This window comes from Carcharodon carcharias, chromosome 1, assembly GCF_017639515.1.
Source record: "Carcharodon carcharias isolate sCarCar2 chromosome 1, sCarCar2.pri, whole genome shotgun sequence".
NCBI classification, from domain to species: Eukaryota; Metazoa; Chordata; class Chondrichthyes; order Lamniformes; family Lamnidae; genus Carcharodon; species Carcharodon carcharias.
The window spans coordinates 13,526,797-13,541,589 of NC_054467.1; the positions used below are offsets into that span (position 1 = coordinate 13,526,797).

The 14,793-nt window shown below is 42.3% G+C and overlaps 1 protein-coding gene across 5 annotated transcripts in view; it reads left to right on the top strand.

Annotated features, from left to right (window-relative positions):
* Positions 1 to 14,793, top strand: part of gstcd (glutathione S-transferase, C-terminal domain containing) — a 165,250-nt gene that overhangs the window by 126,544 nt on the left and 23,913 nt on the right. For all 5 annotated transcript variants that reach the window (XM_041184177.1, XM_041184214.1, XM_041184185.1 and 2 more), the window contains 3 exons: positions 9,286 to 9,401; positions 10,998 to 11,042; positions 12,588 to 12,716. In XM_041184177.1, coding sequence (XP_041040111.1) covers positions 9,286 to 9,401; positions 10,998 to 11,042; positions 12,588 to 12,716 — 290 coding nt within the window. The remainder of the gene's footprint in view (positions 1 to 9,285; positions 9,402 to 10,997; positions 11,043 to 12,587; positions 12,717 to 14,793) is intronic.

Sequence of the window (14,793 nt, forward strand, 5' to 3'; positions counted from 1 at the left end):
TAATATTAAAGTAAGAGCTACCAAAAAGTTGGTAATTTCGCGTTAATAATCTTGTTGGTAATTTCTTCATTTTGGGCCGTTTGTTAAATTTGGTTATTTTGGTTTACTGTTCCCCATAGGGATCATAATAACTATAATTCTGTTCAAGTTTTCTTTTTGTCTCTTATTTTAATTACTTCTAAATCCACAGTTCCCTTTCGGGGCCCCTGTGCCTAAGGAAAATAAACTATGAACGTTAAAAAGATAAGTTTTTAAAAAATGAAATAAATAGACAGGACTAATGAAAGGCAGCAGAAAAGAAAAATGAAGAGCCTGATAATGAAAAAATGCAGCAGGAGTGAGAATATCCAGATCATCATTTCTAAAAGGCCCTGTGTTGGGAAAGAGATGGAGGGAAAAACTGAAATAGTTACAAAGCAATTTAAACAATTACAACAAAAAGTAGAATGGGTATTTATTGTCAGAGTAAAGACAATGCCATTCACTTTATTGTCAAGGAAATATATAAATATAAGTTGTTGAAAAATAAACAGATGAACACAGAATCATCTGGGCAAAGGGAGTCTGTCACCAATGCTGACTGGAGTGAAACTGCCTCCACCAGAGATTCTCACTCTGTTCCACTTCGCTAGCAGGTTGAGTCTTAACTCCTATTTGCTCTGCCTGTTTAATAGTTGGTGGAAATTCATTTTGGCTCCATACAGACACTAAACCTGGAGATTGTAAATTTGTTGAGTCCTGTGTCAGTTTAGGCTCTGATTTCAGATTTAGTCTGCACCTTTACTATAATTGCAGCGTCAGTGGACAGCAGAACTGCTTCACACTAATGCCGCTGTTGTAATGTAAGCATACCAAACGAGTTGGGAGTCACGAGAGAATATGCTGTTTATAGTGTCTATTTGCCTGGTTACAGACACAGGCTCAATGCAAGGGATTGCCAGAATCTTACTCCCATGCTGTTGGCATCAGACTGTGAAAGGCTATAAGATCAGAGGTTGGAGAATGGAATGACAGTGTCATGCTGGCCAAACCCAAGGAAACTGTTGTGAGGTTAGGCTTTTGATGAGGAGCTGAAGTTTTGTCAATGACCCACATCATGCCTGGTCTTTAGCACTGCAAAGTTGAGCGATGTTCTATTCTTTGTCCCCATTTAAACTTATCTGATAAGCATTTTTGAGGTTTGAAATGCTTTAACAGCATATGATGTGTCAAATGTATGCAGTGCCTGTTTATTCAGGTAGAGAAAGGGCTAAAGGTGAAAAGGAACTTCTCTACACCTGCTACCTGTCAAAACATTTCTCCTGGGTACACAGTGAACCACCTTTGCAAAACACTGATATAATACGTTGCTTATGCTCCTTCACTAATCAAGTGCTGCAGCTATATACAATGGGTACCAGTTTGAAAACAGTGTGAGTGAGTGAAGTGTTATGTTGCCCTTGAACCACATAAGGAGCTATTAGAACATATGACCAAATGTTTGGTCAAAGAGGTAGATTCTAAGGAGCGTTTCAAAGGAGGAGGGAGGTACAGAGGTTTACGGAGGGAATTCAGAGCATAGGGTCCAGGTAACTGAAGGCATGGCTGCCATGTTCTGTGGAAGGGTCATGAGGACTCGAAACGTCAACTCTTTTCTTCTCCGCCGATGTTGCCAGACCTGCTGAGTTTTTCCAGGTAATTCTGTTTTTGTTTTGGATTTCCAGCATCCGCAGTTTTTTGTTTTTATCTATAATATGGCTGCCTAAAGTTGGATGATGAAAATTAGGGATGTGCAAGAGACCAGAATTAGAGGAGTGAGAGGTTTCGCGGGTGTAGGGCTCTGTAGATAGGGAAGGATGATGCCATGAAGGGATTTGAAAACAAGGATGCGAATTTTAAAATTGAGGCATTCCTGATCTGGGAGTCAGGATAAATTAGCAAACACAGGGGTACCTGGTGAATGGAACTTGGTGTTCATTAGGATATGGACAGCAGAGTTTTGGATGAGTCCACGTTTAAGGGAGATGCAAAGGTGGGAGGCCAGTGAGGATCCGCTGGTTGATTGACTGGCCTCCCTCCGCTGAGCATTATAAACTCAAAGGAAATGCAACGATCTTTTAAACTTGGCACCAGTCGTAGTTTTACTGAGTCTGAAGCTGTTCATTGAGTTTCCACACTATTTCTGACATGATCTGAATTGGTTTGGTACAAGTCACAGCAGTGTTACAGATTCTGCATTGGCGTTAAACTAAAACCACATAAAATGATGCAAACTCTGCGGTATATCTGGCGCAAAGAACTTGAATGAAACACTCCTGCTCAATAATAAGTGTTATTTATGGCTGCTAAAACTAATGCATTTACTTGCTTTCTGAAACTTGTAGCTGTAAAACATGTCCTATGATTTTTTTATTTCTTCTCCTTGGCCAGCGTTTTGTGGATGAACTTCCAGGAAATGTTTGTTTTCTGAGACTCCAGTTATATTAAATAGAATCACATGGGCCTTAATTTCATTCTCCCCTGCTGGCAGGTTTTTAGGTGGGGGGGCGCCGGGGGACATGAAATTGAAGGAACGGGATTCTCTGTGGGTTCCTGCCCACCCCGACCTCGCAGCAATTTTATGCTGGGGTGAGCAAGGCCTCACACGGGACACCCGCCCTTGCCCCAATTGAGGCCCTGAAGGGCCTTTTCCCGCCCAACCTCAATTTTGAGGTTAGCGGGAGGATTTACTTGGCATAGGGTAAGCCCAAAAATGAACAGGGTTAGGCCTCAGTTGGGAAGAGAGGGTGCGGGGAGGGGTGCGCTTCCAGCAGAAACCCCCTTCTGACTTCAGGCACCATCCTCCCCCCCACCCCCTTAAGGTCAGGTGGCCGCTGGACCTCCCTCCTCTCCACTGCCCCCTCCCCGACCTTTTCCCTGACACCCCAATCACCCCCTTTGCACCACCCCAGGCCTTCCCTACCTGTGCCCCCCCCAAAACGTACCATGCCATCCAATCCTGGGACTTAGGCTCTGGCCTGAGCATGTTGAAGCACTTCCTCTTTTCTCCACTACAGCTCCTGTTGCCACAGGATTGGCCAGCCGCTCTCTCAGGTGGGACTTCCTCCCAAGTGAGAGTAGAAGTCCCACCTGCAGCCAGTTGACCCTCATTCAAGCATGAAAAAGCTGGGGGGCAGTCAGAGTTGGCGGGGATGTGTTCCCTGCCGACTCTTCGGGTGGCAGGAAAGGAAACCCCACAATCCGAAATATTCAGACCATAGAATATACAGCACAGAAACAGGCTCTTCTGCCCAGCCAGTCCACTTGAGTCTCTGACTGTCCTCCTTCATCTATCAGCATAACCCTCTACTTCCCTCTCCCTCGAGCTTATCTAAATACTCTATGTTATGTGCCTTGACTATTCCCTCTGGTAGAGACTTCCACATTTTCACCACTCTCTGGGTAAAGAAGTTTCTTCTGAATTCCTTAGTTGATACAGTTTTGCTTAGTTGTGATTGGTTAGCAGTGACCAGGCAAGCAACCCAGGTCATATGTGTTTAATGTTCTGTGCTTTATTTGTTGCCATGGGCTGTGTTTTTCTAGTTGTACATTTGTGCCTCGGTATCAACTATATAGGATCTAATTTTATTAGTGTACAGCAATAAACGTAGAGAAATGCTTAGGGTAAAGCTCTTCCCCCCTCTCCTATTCCTTAATGAATCCATTGGGATAAGTCCCCTAATAGGACAGTTCATTAGTGCCACTCTGCCTTGTAGCAAGGTCAAACCATGGTAGTCACTTGCTGTTGCTTATATTTGATAAATGGTAAAAATCAAATGGTTCTCAGTACCATACTGCTGCAACCCTGTGGAAAATAACCTTACTAGTGGCAGCAGCTCCATTTGTAATCACCACCAGGAAAGTTGAAAGGCTGTGAATTCACCATCAATAAGTACAGTAGAAGATTATGCTGATCAGATGACATGAAGAGAGGTGAGAGGAGGTTTGTGTCGAGCATGAGAACTGGCATAGACCTGTTGGACTGAATGGCCTGTTTCTGTGCTGTAAACACCATATAAATGAATAATCTCTGTTGCTCAGAGTATCAAAATGCTCCTAATTTTTAAAACTAGATTGCATATAGATGCAGAGGTGTAGAGATTTATATTGATAATAAGGCATGAGAACTCAAAGATGACTGATTAACTCCTTCCCTTTTGTTTTCAACAAATTTGAATCAAATGCTTCGTTGTTGGAACAAGTTCAACTTTATTTCCCCCTTGTCAGGAGTCAAGCTAGGTGTGACTGGAGTCAGGGAGCTCCGGTTACACTGATGCCCTGTGCAGTGTGCTGTTGGCAAATCTCCAATAAGCTTGCTTTGCATTTCACCTTTTAAAAGCGTGGTGAAATTTCAGGTCTGCTTGAAATAGGAAAGCCTTTACTTTTTCAAAGCCACTAAAGAACACAGCGGAGGGATGCAGCCTCAACATGAGTGGAATGTACACCAGAGTATTTCTGGTTGGCCGAGGTTGATTTCCCAGCCCAAATGCAGGATTTGTGTAGCAGAGTGTGTGTGAACACAACGAAGTGCCACTGTTCTCCTCCTGTCTACACTTTGCCCATTGACTTTCCTTTTGGTGATGCAATTGGTCACTTGTGCCAATCTATTTGTTTAGTCATTTTTTAAAAAAAATTTGTTCATGGGATGGGGGCTTGCCCTTGAGAATTGAGTGGCTTGCTAGGCCATTTAAGAGTCAGCCACATTGCTGTGGGCCTGGAGTCACATGTAGGCTAGACCAGGTAAGGACGGCAGGTATCCTTCCCTAAAGAACATTAATGAACCAGATGGGTTTTTAAGACAATCGACAATTAGACTTTTAATTCCAGATTTTTTTATTGAATTCAAATTCCACCAATTGCCATGGTAGGATTCGAACCCAGGTCCCCAGAGCATTACCCTAGGATTACTTGTCTGGTAACAATACCACTACGACACCACCTCCCCTGCATACATACAACCATGTAGCAATACAGCACATGGCTCAGGCTTGTCCAACCCCTGGCCATAGGCCATTCCAGCCCGCCGTCCTCTTTATCCTGACCCCTGGACCTAGTGTTCAAAATGTCAGCAACTGGAGCGGAAGGTTCTGCAAGGAGCTGCTCTTCCAATCACAGGCCATTCCTCTCCCACTGTTTCTCTCCCACATTTGCTGCTAGGCTCACTAGTAAGACTTTCAGCAGCAAATGTGGGCGCGAAACAGTTTGTGATTGGAGGAGCAGTGAACAGTGTGCTTCCTTCAGCCTGAGGCCTGAAAACCAGCGGCAGCGTAGTGAGTATGCTGGGGAGAAAGAGAAGTTTCCAGGGAGGGGAGACAGAGAGAGAGAGAGAGACTGGCTACTGGACAAGGGGAAGAGACACTGCAGGGGGTGTGGGTGGGGTGGGGGGTAGACTGACGGGGTGGAGGGGAAGACTTACAGGGGTACAAGGCCCCCTACACGAGTCAAGATGGCGGAGTGGCGTTTGCGGCAACAGCAGACCCAGGACAGCTGGAGTGTTAGACAGGGCAGGGCGGAGGAATCTACAGCTGTCCCGAACCTCTCCTCAGGATCTTAGTCACCAAAGCACCAGGGCCTGGCGAGCGTGACTGAATGAGTGACTGTGTGTGTGCGTGTGTGTGAGAAAGACCATGTGCGCGTGAAAGAGAGACCGTGAGCATGTGAGAGAGAGAGCGTGTGCGAGAGGGAGAGAGCGCATGTGAGAGAGAGGGCGTGCGAGAGAGAGCGCATGCGAGAAAGAGAGAGCACACGTGCGAGAGAGAGAGAGCACACGTGCGAGAGAGAGAGAGAGCGCGTGTGCCAGAGAGAGAGAGCGTGCCTGCGAGAGAGAGAGAGCGCGCGTGCGAAAGAGAGCACATGTGTGAGGGAGAGAGAGAAAGCACACGTGCGAGAGAGAGAGAGCGCGTGTGCAAGAGAGAGAGAGCACACGTGAGAGAGCGCACATACGAGAGAGAGAGCGCGCGTGCGAGAGAGAGCGCGCGTGCAAGAGAGAGAGAGTGCGCGTGTGAGGGAGAGAGCGCTCGTGTGAGGGAGAGAGAGCGTGTGCAAGAGAGAGAGCGCAAGTGTGAGGGAGAGAGAGTGCACGGGTGAGGGAGATACCGCATGCGAGGGAGAGAGGGTGTGTGAGAGCGATTGAGTGAGTGTGTGTGTGAGAGCACGAGTGTGTGTGTGTGTGTGTGTGTGTGTGTGTGTGTGAGTTCTCACTCACCCCCACACACCAACACATGTCGGTAAGGGTGAGTGAGTGAGCACCCTGAGACTGGGAGTGTGCCAGACACACACATTCCCACCCTCTCACGCTTTGATGGTTTAATGGTCATCTTTATTAATTACTCCATTTTAAAATTATCAATTTATTGCTTTGACTTTGCTTTTTGTTTCGCTCAGCAAGTTGTTTCTTTTCTTCATACCTCAACTTTTTTTGTGGAAATGCAGGTTTAATGTGCCAAGCCTTATCTCTCCAAAATTTGCTCACTGGCCCTTTGAATGAGAAAAAAAATTGAAATGGGGCCACTTGCGTGAAAAGGTTGGACAAGCCTGTGTTAGCTGTTTACTTGGAGCTTGATAGGCAGTACCGTTCAAGAATAGGGTATCATCTGTGGGGAAAATATGTGTAGATGTGTGACAATGGTATCGGGCTCAATAATGAATAGATAACATAGAAGAATACTTTCCAACAAGCGACCTCTCTCCTCCTTTATGACACTCCGTACCTCTTTGTCCAAATTTTTGGTCGTCTGTCCCAATATCCTAATGTGGCCCTGTGTCAAATTTTGGTTAACACTCCTGTTACTTTCCTGGGACGTTATGCTACCTTAAAGGTGCTATATAGATGCCAGTTGTTGTTGAAGGGCTTATACTGAAAGATTGATATCAGCATGTTAAAGCAATAAAATGCAAAGAGCAAACAGCACTGAATGCTGATATATTTCTACGGTCAAATGACTGATTGGCTGTTAATCAAGAATCTGGTTTGTTTCAGTGGTCATTGCACCAGTCAGGACATCTTTATTAGGGGCAGGATTTGGCTCGGCCCGTTTAACACCCCCACCAAAGTTTAATTTTCTACCTTCTCGGCATGCAGGGGTGAAATGGAGCTTTGACTCCAGCCAATCAAGAACTGGTTATATGGAAAGTAAAATAGATCCAGTCGATTTGTCCAGCATCGCCTGTTTTTGCGCTCCTTCCAAAGTTGAATTTTATACCTTGGCCTCCCTCCCCCCCACCCCCATCTGTAAGATTATATAAAAATTAAAGCAGATTACTGAATTAGGTTAGTGATCATCGAACTGTTGGGCAAAATTACAGAGTTTCAGATGAGACTTAAAGCAGAAGAATTCCTGCAGGAATAGTTTATATGTAGAAAAGACTCAAATCGAAAGTAAGATCATTTAAAAATCACCACATAAATAGCTGTTTATGGGTGATATTATAAAGAGAAGGTTATAAGCATGTGCATGGCAGGAGAAGATGACACAATAGTCAGGTTGTGATTTGTGGAAATTGTCATGGAATGTTGAAAGTTGTATGTTAATGTTTGATATCAGGAGACATTTCACACGTTAAACATTTTGACTCCTGTATCTGCATGTTTCAGCACGAAAATCCACACAGCAGGAAAACATTTTTTAAAAAAAAACAATCCATGCTGGTTGCCTGTAGTACCAAACAATCTTCATCATCAAACAGTCGCTTGGTAGTACAGGACTTGGATATTGCTGAAAAGAGAGACATGTTGCCAAAGCTTTTCATCTTGCACTCATCAAGACAGGAATGCCAAAGTTCAAACAATGACCATTATTTATACAATAGGTGAAAAAAAGTATTGATTGATTAGCAAGTCAACTCTGATTGGCTGAAGCATTGACATGGAGAAAACAACAGGAACTATAGTCTCCCCATGCTCTTGGGTAATTCAAATTAAGTGCAAGGCTTGATCATATTCCATTTGTTTGCTGAGAACAGGTTCCTGCATATAACTGCATGTCGCTTCTAGCAAGCATAAATGAGCCACATTACAAACTCAATTGATGATCTTAAATTGGTTGTTAGTGTAGCTATTAGCGCACTCAGGATTGTTGAGCATGTGCTGCCCAATCGCAGAAACACATCTAACAGTAGACGTTTCATTTTGGGTTTTGTAAGTGTGGGCTGGTTGAGAACTGTCTGTACTCTGCCTGTTACAAACAACTGGAGGAACATACTGTTTGATTCGATCAGCCAATTGTTGGAATGTGCACCTACGTACCCGGCATCTCACTGGCACTGAAGTTCATGTGCAATGTTGCTGAATTATGTAGTAGGCAGAGCGTCTTTTTGGACTGCCGACAGTATTCCATTAGTGGAAAATACCATTTGCATCGCCACTGCATAGTACCAGCCTGAAACAACTTGCTTAACCTGTTGTTCAAATGTTTGAGATATTTTGCCTTTCCAGGATAATTTAGGGTAGACCAGGCACTTCTCAGGGCCGAAAGTGGCAGCCTTTGGTCCGTTTGCAAATTTGTGCGATACACAACAAACAGTAATCTGATCAGTAAAACCATTGTCCTGCAATGTTATTATTATTTATTCTCCTACTAAGAATGAATCAATTGTACAATAATATTGTATCACTCTAGTCAAGATCGATAGATATTTGTTAGGCGAGTGGGTATCAAGTGATATGGAGAAAAGCTTGGTAAATGGGGTTGAGATCAGTCTTGATCTAATAGAATGGTGGAACAAGCTTGAGAGACTGAATTGCCTATCTCTGTTCCTATGTTCCTAGATAAAAATAAGTGTTTGAAAGGGCCCAAAGCAGCTCCTGGATCTCCAACTAATTTGCTTACAGCCCGGCATTCAGCACTTGATCAAGACTTCATCCTCTGAAACATTTTAGTTTACAAGTAATGTCCTGCTCATGATATTATGAGAATGCATGTCAAATGTGTGATTTCTGAGAATGTGTTTTTATCTGTGCATTATTAATTATGGTGAAAATCCCTCCATATTTCTTTAAAAGAGAACATTTGGTCCAAAGTTGCAGTTAATTATCCTAGTTTTATATTTGAGAAATTTATGAAGTATTCATTGTAAACATGACTTTTTAGATACATTACCTGCTGAGGTTGGATATTTAAAATACTAGGCAGCTCATCTTTATTGTTCTGTTGCTGTACCGTGAAACAGTGATTGGGGAGAACTGGAAATGTAAAGCATTTGTTAAATGAAAGTCTGTCTGATCTTTAGCTAAAACAATATTAGCTCTACATTCAATTGACCTTACAGGAAAGCTCTCATTTGAGCGTGCCCTGAGGAAGCAGCAACAGTTGGACAACATCATCTCCATTGTGGCAAAACTGGCCAAGCCTGGTGATACTATTGTCGATTTCTGCAGTGGTGGGGTACGTAATTTTTAAAGGTACAACTTCACTAGCCTTGTGTTGCATTGAGTACACAGTGGGAGGATTTCTGTTCCCACATCTTTCTTGAGTCAGAAGGTCAAGGATGCAATTCCATTTCCAAAACCTAAGCACGAAATCTAAGCTGACACTGGCAGATGTCAGGGGTACCATCTTCTGGATGAGACAGTAAACTTAAGCCTGGTCTGTTCTCTCAGGTAGACACCAAAGATCCAGAGGCAGTATTTTGAAGAAGAGCAGCCCTGGCTAAACGTTTATCTCTCAACCAACATCACTAAGGCATATTATCTGGCATATGGGGCGAGGCAGTGGCATAGTGGTATTGTCACTTGACTAGTATTCCAGAGACCTAGGGTAATGCTCTGGGGACCCAGGTTCAAATCCCAAATTCGAATTTGAATTTAGTAAAAAATCTGGAATTAAAAAACCTGATGATAACCATGGAATCATTGCCGATTGTTGTAAAAACCCATCACTAAGGAAGGAAATCTGGCCTACATGTGACTCCAGATCCTTAGCAATGTGGTTGATACTTAAATGCCTTCTGAAATAGGCAATTACAGGTGGCCAAGCCAGCGATGCCCACATCCCATGAATGAATAAAAAATATTATCTGGTCATCAACACATTCCTACGCTTCAAAAGTACATTAATGCCTGTAAAGGGATGCCCTGAGGCTGTGAAAAGTGCTATATGAACGCAGTTTCTTTCTTTTACTATTATGTTGATGGTCACATTCTGTTTGCTTCAAATGTTATGGCTACTGTATAATATTCAGTTAAGATTATATCAACATTTCTTGTTTTAGTGCAAATAAGTAACCTCATCACTTGCTTTCCAAAAAAGTACCTTTAAAAAACCCAAAAATCAAACTTTAAAAACCCCAATTTAAATAAATCCTAAAAGCAGTCAATGGTGATAATTCTTTGTACTGTTTTTTGCAGATGATATTAAAAGCAGCAGAATTATTTTCAAGGGCTGTAGCTTTGTATCTAAAATTACTCTTTAGTTAAAAAAAACTTATTTTTATTTGGTAAGAATGTCAAGGAATATGGAGCAAAACTGGGTAAACAGGTCAACCATGATCTGATTTAACAGAGGAACAGGCTCAAGACTTTTTGCAATATTCCTATATAATGGAGTATTCTATAATCCACAAAACTCATAATTAGTGAAGCTGTGGGAGTACATGGCTGCGAGAGGTGTCATTTTTGAGAATGTAATTTTATTTGCAGCTCAATAATTGTAGAGAAAAATAAGATACCCTCCCATTTTATTGTACCAAAGAAGAAATTATTGACCCAAAATTTGTAGTTGATGATCCTATTTCTATGATAGGAATTCTCAAAACAAATTCATTTCAAACTTGATATTTGTTTAGACGTTGTACCTCCTGAGCTTGGAAGTTTGAAATACCAAGCGGCTCAACTTCATTCTGTACTTTGCAAAGCATAAGATCTCAAGAATTCAACTGACAGACAGATAAACAAAGGAATCTGCCTTCACAGAAGTATGCGGGTCTGATCGAAATACGTTGCAGTATGCTGACTGACTCACTTGTCTGTCCTGTGTTCACAGGGGCACGTTGGGATCGTCCTTGCTCACATCTTGCCATTATGCCAGGTATGATATTTTAAAACTGTCACAGTCCCTCTGCTTATTCCAGTATGCTTACACCAATATGAAAATTGGAACTCAAGATGAAGGCTTCCTCATAAGATGTAAGCAATGCATGTGGCAATAATCAGCCCAAACACATACAGTATGAGTTACAGAAATCAGCTAAAACTGCATTGTGAAGCTGTGCCAACATTTTTTTTTATGCCGCTGATCATCTGATCTGTTATTTCATACATTGGGCTTTACGCCAAGTTTGTATGCTGGTCTCTTTGATTCAGTGAAGACTTGGATAAACATCTCTTGATTGACAATCGCCTTTCTCTGGCGTTGTATCCAGATTCATCAGTAGGGGATTTGCTGAATGATCCCTCTGCAGCCTAGTATTGAAATACATCAAAGTTCACTGTTGCCTGCATGCTTGCCAACCTACCAGACTCAGAAATTCTGACAAATGGCTTACAAAAAGCTGAGAATATTCCCAAAAGCTGACAACTCAAAGAAAAAAAATGTGTAACTAAAAAACTACCCTGAATGAATGTCAATGACCAAGGTTACCACCTTAACAAGTCTAAATAGATTAAACTCCATCTAATTTAATTGGATTTCAGGGTTTTTAAAAAGTGTTTTGGGATCACATTCTGCAATTTAATTTGACTTTTTACGAAAACTGAAACCCAATGAAAGTAAATAGTTATACTGGGAGCGCAGCAGGCCATGAAGTTATTGGGTTGCAACTAAACTCAATATTTCATCAATTATATGGGGGTGAGGAAAATAACCAAATTACGTAGAGGCGCAATTGTGGTGATGGATTTCAAAATTTTCAAATCTGAAAATGATGGTGCAAATCTGATGGTGCAAATCTGAAAATGATGGTGAAAATGATGGTGCAAGATTTATTTCCAGGAGGAGGTGTAGAGGCTCTGGAGGCATGCACCCTAGGAAATTTTGATTTCTGATTTCATTTTTTGTCTTTTCTGGCAGTTGCAGCATAATTTATTCTGGAACTGTTTTATTTTTTTAGTAATGGTTACAAATCACAATTGCGTTGCTTTTTTCACCATCAGAAGGTAATATTCAGCGAATATAGCACAGGAGGGTTTTAATGCAATACATGTCAACCATCAGCTTTCCATGGTGGCATCAGCTTTTCCAGCTATTGTTCAAAATGTTTCCAGCCTCCAACACCAAGCGTGCATGTATTTGAACAATCCCTTTCAAAGCAATACAGATTCCACATTAGCCCAGCTCACGTTTCCACATGATTCTCACTGTAAGTGGCCAAGATGCGATCTCCAACCCCCACATTACCCGCACAGATTGTGCACAGGCCGTCACAATGCTATCGGTGTGCTTTGACCCTTTTTACAGGCATTTGATAAATTATGGATTTGTTTTTATTTTTAAAGCCAATCGCCTACAGAATTTGTACATTCACGTAAATAATATTGAAAAAAAGTGATTGAGGATGAATTTCTGTTCTTGGTGCCTGAAAGACCAATACTTGAGATGAGCTTCTTACTGAGTAGACTTTGTCCTGTGTTCCAGGTGATTTTAGTGGAGAACAAAGAGGAATCCTTAGTGCGTGCCAAGGACAGACGTGACAACCTTAGTTTAAATAACATCTGGTTCGTCCAGGCTAATCTGGATTATTTCACAGGACCATTTGAGATCGGTGTAAGTAAAAATTGCGAGTGTAATTAAAATTGAAGTCAGTGCCATGTGACAGCGAACAAGGTCACAGTCCTGCTTAATGGTGGCAATACTGTTCTTTGCTTAACCCAGTTCTTGCCCCTTCTTTACTGGAACCGGTAACTCGTGCTGGGCTGTACTTTCCCATGCACTAGAAGGTTACCTTTCTCCCACCCATCCTTCCCCCGACCCCCTCAACCCACTCCCCCAACCTGCGCCACCATCGTCACCACCACAACCAAGTAATTTGGCTGAGTGATTATTTTTCATGTGGAACCTTGGTAATATGTCACAGGCTATTTAACCATTTGGAGCATCACCACCAAACCTATTCCTGTCCAGATGTGCAATTTCCAGCAGGGGCCATTAGATGGGGAGCATTCAGATTAATAATGTGATAAAATAGCAATATTTGCTTTTCTGCTCTTGTGCTGCAACAACCATTTACAAAATCTATCCTTCAACTTCAGTGTTTCTAAATTATAAAATGATATCAATAAGGTTACCTGTCAGCCCAAATGTATCCTTTAATTTAGTTAAATAGCAAATGAATTGATATCTTTATTTTGATATTACTGTGAGCTACTGATGTCTCAGGCTTGTATCTAACCACTCTCTTATTCTCAGAAGCCATCATTGCAGGATAGCATGTGATGGACATTTGTGTTGAAGTGTTAGCTGTTGAAGCTAGCAGTGATCTGTCATGTCATAGAGTTGCAGTTGCTGCTTTGATTTTGTCCACTTCTCTGTAGTAGAGGTTGTTGGTGTGTACAGCTTTTCACACCTTGTTTATTTATCATGCCTAACAAATTTATTAGAATTCTTTGAGGAGGTAACAAGCAGGATAGATAAAGGGGAACCAGTAGATGGAATATATTTGGATTTCCAGAAGGCATTCAATAAGGTACCACATGTAAGGCTACTTAATAAGACCCCATGGTGTTATATTAGCATAGATAGAGGATTGGCTAACTAACAGAAGACTGAGAGTTGGGATAAGGGGGGCATTTTCGGAATGACAACCTGGAACTAGTGGAGTGTCACAGGGATCAGTGCTGGGGCCTCAATTATTTGCAATATATATTAATGACTTAGGTGAGGGAAGTGAATGTACTATTGTCAAGTTTGCGGATGACACAGATATAGGTGGGAAGGCAAGTGGTGAGGATGACACAAGGAGTCTACAGAGGGATATAGACAGGTTAAATGTGAGAAAAACTTGGCAGATGGAATATAATGTGGGAAAATGTGAGATTATGCACTTTGGCAGGAAGAGTAGAAGAGCTGAATGTTATTTAAATGGAGAAAGACTGCAGAAGGTTGCAGCACAGAGGGATAAGGGACTCCTTGTGCATGAATCCCAAAAAGGCAACATACAAGTTCAAAAGGTAATAGGGAAGGCAAATGAAATGTTGTTCTTTATTTCAATGGGAATGGAGTATAAAAGTAGGGAAGTCTTGCTAAAACTATACAAGGCACTAGTTAGACCACACCTAGAATACTGTGAACAATGTTGGTCCCCTTATCTAAGGAAAGATATACTGGCATTGGAGACAGTCCAGAGAAGGTTCACTAGGTTGATCCCGGGTATGGAGGGATTTTCTTATGAGGAGAGGGTGAGTAGATTGGGCCTGTACTCATTGGAGTATAATTGGTTTAGGGCACTGTTGATCAAAATGTTAGCTGTTAGACATGTGACAATGCCTAAATACTAGACAGTGCACTCATCCAGAGAGCAAGTTCTGCCTACGACTGACTCCATGATCGTGTCTAGAAGCAGCCTGGCATTTAGCTGAAGACTAAAATCAGACTCTGCAGCCATTGAGCTTACAACCCCCCTGTATGGTGCAGAATTTGCTCTAAGTCTGCTATAGGCACCATGTCAAAGCTCTGGAACGCTTTCACCAAAGACGGACCTGAGGTCCGTCATGAGAATTTGATGGCAGGAGAAAATCGCAGACAACAAAGTCCTCCATCTTTCTGGGCTCAACAGCATAGAAATCATCCTCCAGAACATTCAGCTTGGAAAGACATGTCTCCCACATGGATGACAACAAAATCC